At 54.3% G+C, this 2061-nt stretch overlaps 1 protein-coding gene across 1 annotated transcript; it reads right to left on the reverse strand.

The window, feature by feature from the left end:
* Positions 1-779: 779 nt before the first annotated feature.
* On the reverse strand, positions 780-1178 carry LOC136469834 (uncharacterized). Its single transcript, XM_066467878.1, has one exon. The coding sequence runs from the start codon at positions 1176-1178 to the stop codon at positions 780-782; it is 399 nt and encodes a 132-aa protein (XP_066323975.1).
* Between the last annotated feature and the right edge of the window lie 883 nt (positions 1179-2061).

Below are 2061 nucleotides of genomic sequence, written 5' to 3' on the forward strand. Positions count from 1 at the left end.
TATGTCATCAACATAGACGGCGATTGTTGGTTTCAGCCGCTCGGCCTAATCAGGCTAATCGAGCGAGTTGATTTGGTTGGAGAAGCATTGCTGTATGCACCTTTGGTAGGTGACGCCAACGTTCTTTAGGCCGAAAGGCATGGTTACATAGCAATACAAACCATACGGGGTAATGAATGAGGTTGCGAGCTGATCGGACTCTTTCATCGTGATCTAGTGATAGCCCGAGTAGTCACAACCCGAGGTCGAGTTGACTATCTGGTCTATGTGTGGCAAAGGGAAGTGATCCTTTGGACACGGTTTGTTGAGGCTAGTATAATCAACGCACATTCTCCACTTCTCGGTCTTTTTTTAATAAGAACAGGATTGGCAAGCCAGTTGGAGTGGAATACCTCTCTGATGAATCTGGCCGCTAGGAGTTTGGCAATCTCTTCGCCTATGGCCCTACGTCTCTCGTCGTCGAAGCGATGCATGCGCTGCTTGGTGGGCTTTGAGCCCGGGATGAGGCGTAGTGCGTGCTTGGTGACTTCCTGCGGTATGCCCGGCATGTCAGAAGGCTGCCATGTGAAGACATCACGATTGGTGCATAGGAAGTCAATGAGCTCTCATTCCTATTTGGCCGAGAGCTGGGTCCCAATCCACACCGTCTTGGTTGGGTCGGTGGGGTCGATTTCCATCGCCTTGGTTTCCTCAAGTCGGTGGAAGGCTGTTGAGGAGGTTGGTTTGTTGTAGTCTAGGACTATCAGGGCCGACGACTCCCCGAGCCATGGAAGCTCGAACTAGTTGACGACCGTGGTGGTGAGCTCAAAATGCTCATAGTCGCATGTGAAGGCGTGCGAGAAGGCGCTGCTCACGATGATAACGCGGTTTGGTCCTGACATCTTTAACTTGAGGTAGATGTAGTTGGGGATTGCCATGAATTTGGTGTTGCACGGCTGCCCCAAGATGGCATGGTAGGACCCTAGAATGTCCACCACTTCGATGGTGAGGACCTCCAAGTGGAAGTTGGCTTGGTTGCCGAACGTGACGGGTAGGTCAATCTGCCCGAGCGGGTATGCCTGCACTCTTGGGATCACCCCATGGAAGGGAGACCCTACCAAGCGGAGTTCTGACCGAGGTATGCGCATGGCGTCAAGGGTGTCGACGTAGAGGATGTTGAGGCCGCTGCCTCCATCCATCAGCACCTTGGTGAGGCGCTTCTTGTGGACTATGCGGTCGATGACGAGTGGGTAACATCCCTATCTCGCGACGTGGGAGGGATGGTCCCTCTGATCGAAGGTGATCGGAGATTTTGACTAGCTGAGGAAGGAGGGGATAGCCGTCTCGGTGGCGCATGCCTCCCTATAGCGCACCTTGTGCTGGTGTTTGGTCCAGATGGCGTCGGATCCACCGAAGATCATGATGCATTCCTCAGGGTCGGGGAAACCATCTCTGTCCCTGCCTGCCATGCCTCATTTCTTGGCTGAGGATGTTGCGGCCGCTGCCTCCGTCCATCAGCACCTTGGTGAGGCGCTTCTTGTAGACGATGGGGTCGACGACGATCGGGTAACGTCCCGGTCTCATGACATGGGAGGGATGGTCCCTCTGATCGAAGGTGATCGGAGATTCTAACTAGCTGAGGAAGGAGGGGACGGTCGTCTCGGTGGCGCATGCCTCCCTATAGCGCACCTTGTGCTGGCGTTTGGTCTAGATGGCGTCAAATTCACCGAAGATCATGATGCATTCCTCAGGGTTGGGGAAATCGTCTCCATCCCTGCCCATCCACGCCTCCTTTCTTGGTTGCCGTCTCTTTGTCGTCTCCCTCTTTCGGCCCACCGACCTATCGGAGGAAACATTTGAGGAGCTCATAGTCCTTGTAGAGGTGTTTGATGGGGTAGGCGTGGTTGGTGCATGGGCTGTCCATGAGCTTGTTGAAGTGGTCAGGCAGCCCTTGCTGGGGCTGCTTGCCTATGCGATCAGCCATGGCAACCAATGCGGTGTTGTCCGATCAGCGCCGATCTTTTTTGTTCTTCTTGCCCCTTTGTGTGGAGGGGCCCTCATCTTGGTCTATGCACTTAGCCT

This window comes from Miscanthus floridulus, chromosome 1, assembly GCF_019320115.1.
Source record: "Miscanthus floridulus cultivar M001 chromosome 1, ASM1932011v1, whole genome shotgun sequence".
NCBI classification, from domain to species: Eukaryota; Viridiplantae; Streptophyta; class Magnoliopsida; order Poales; family Poaceae; genus Miscanthus; species Miscanthus floridulus.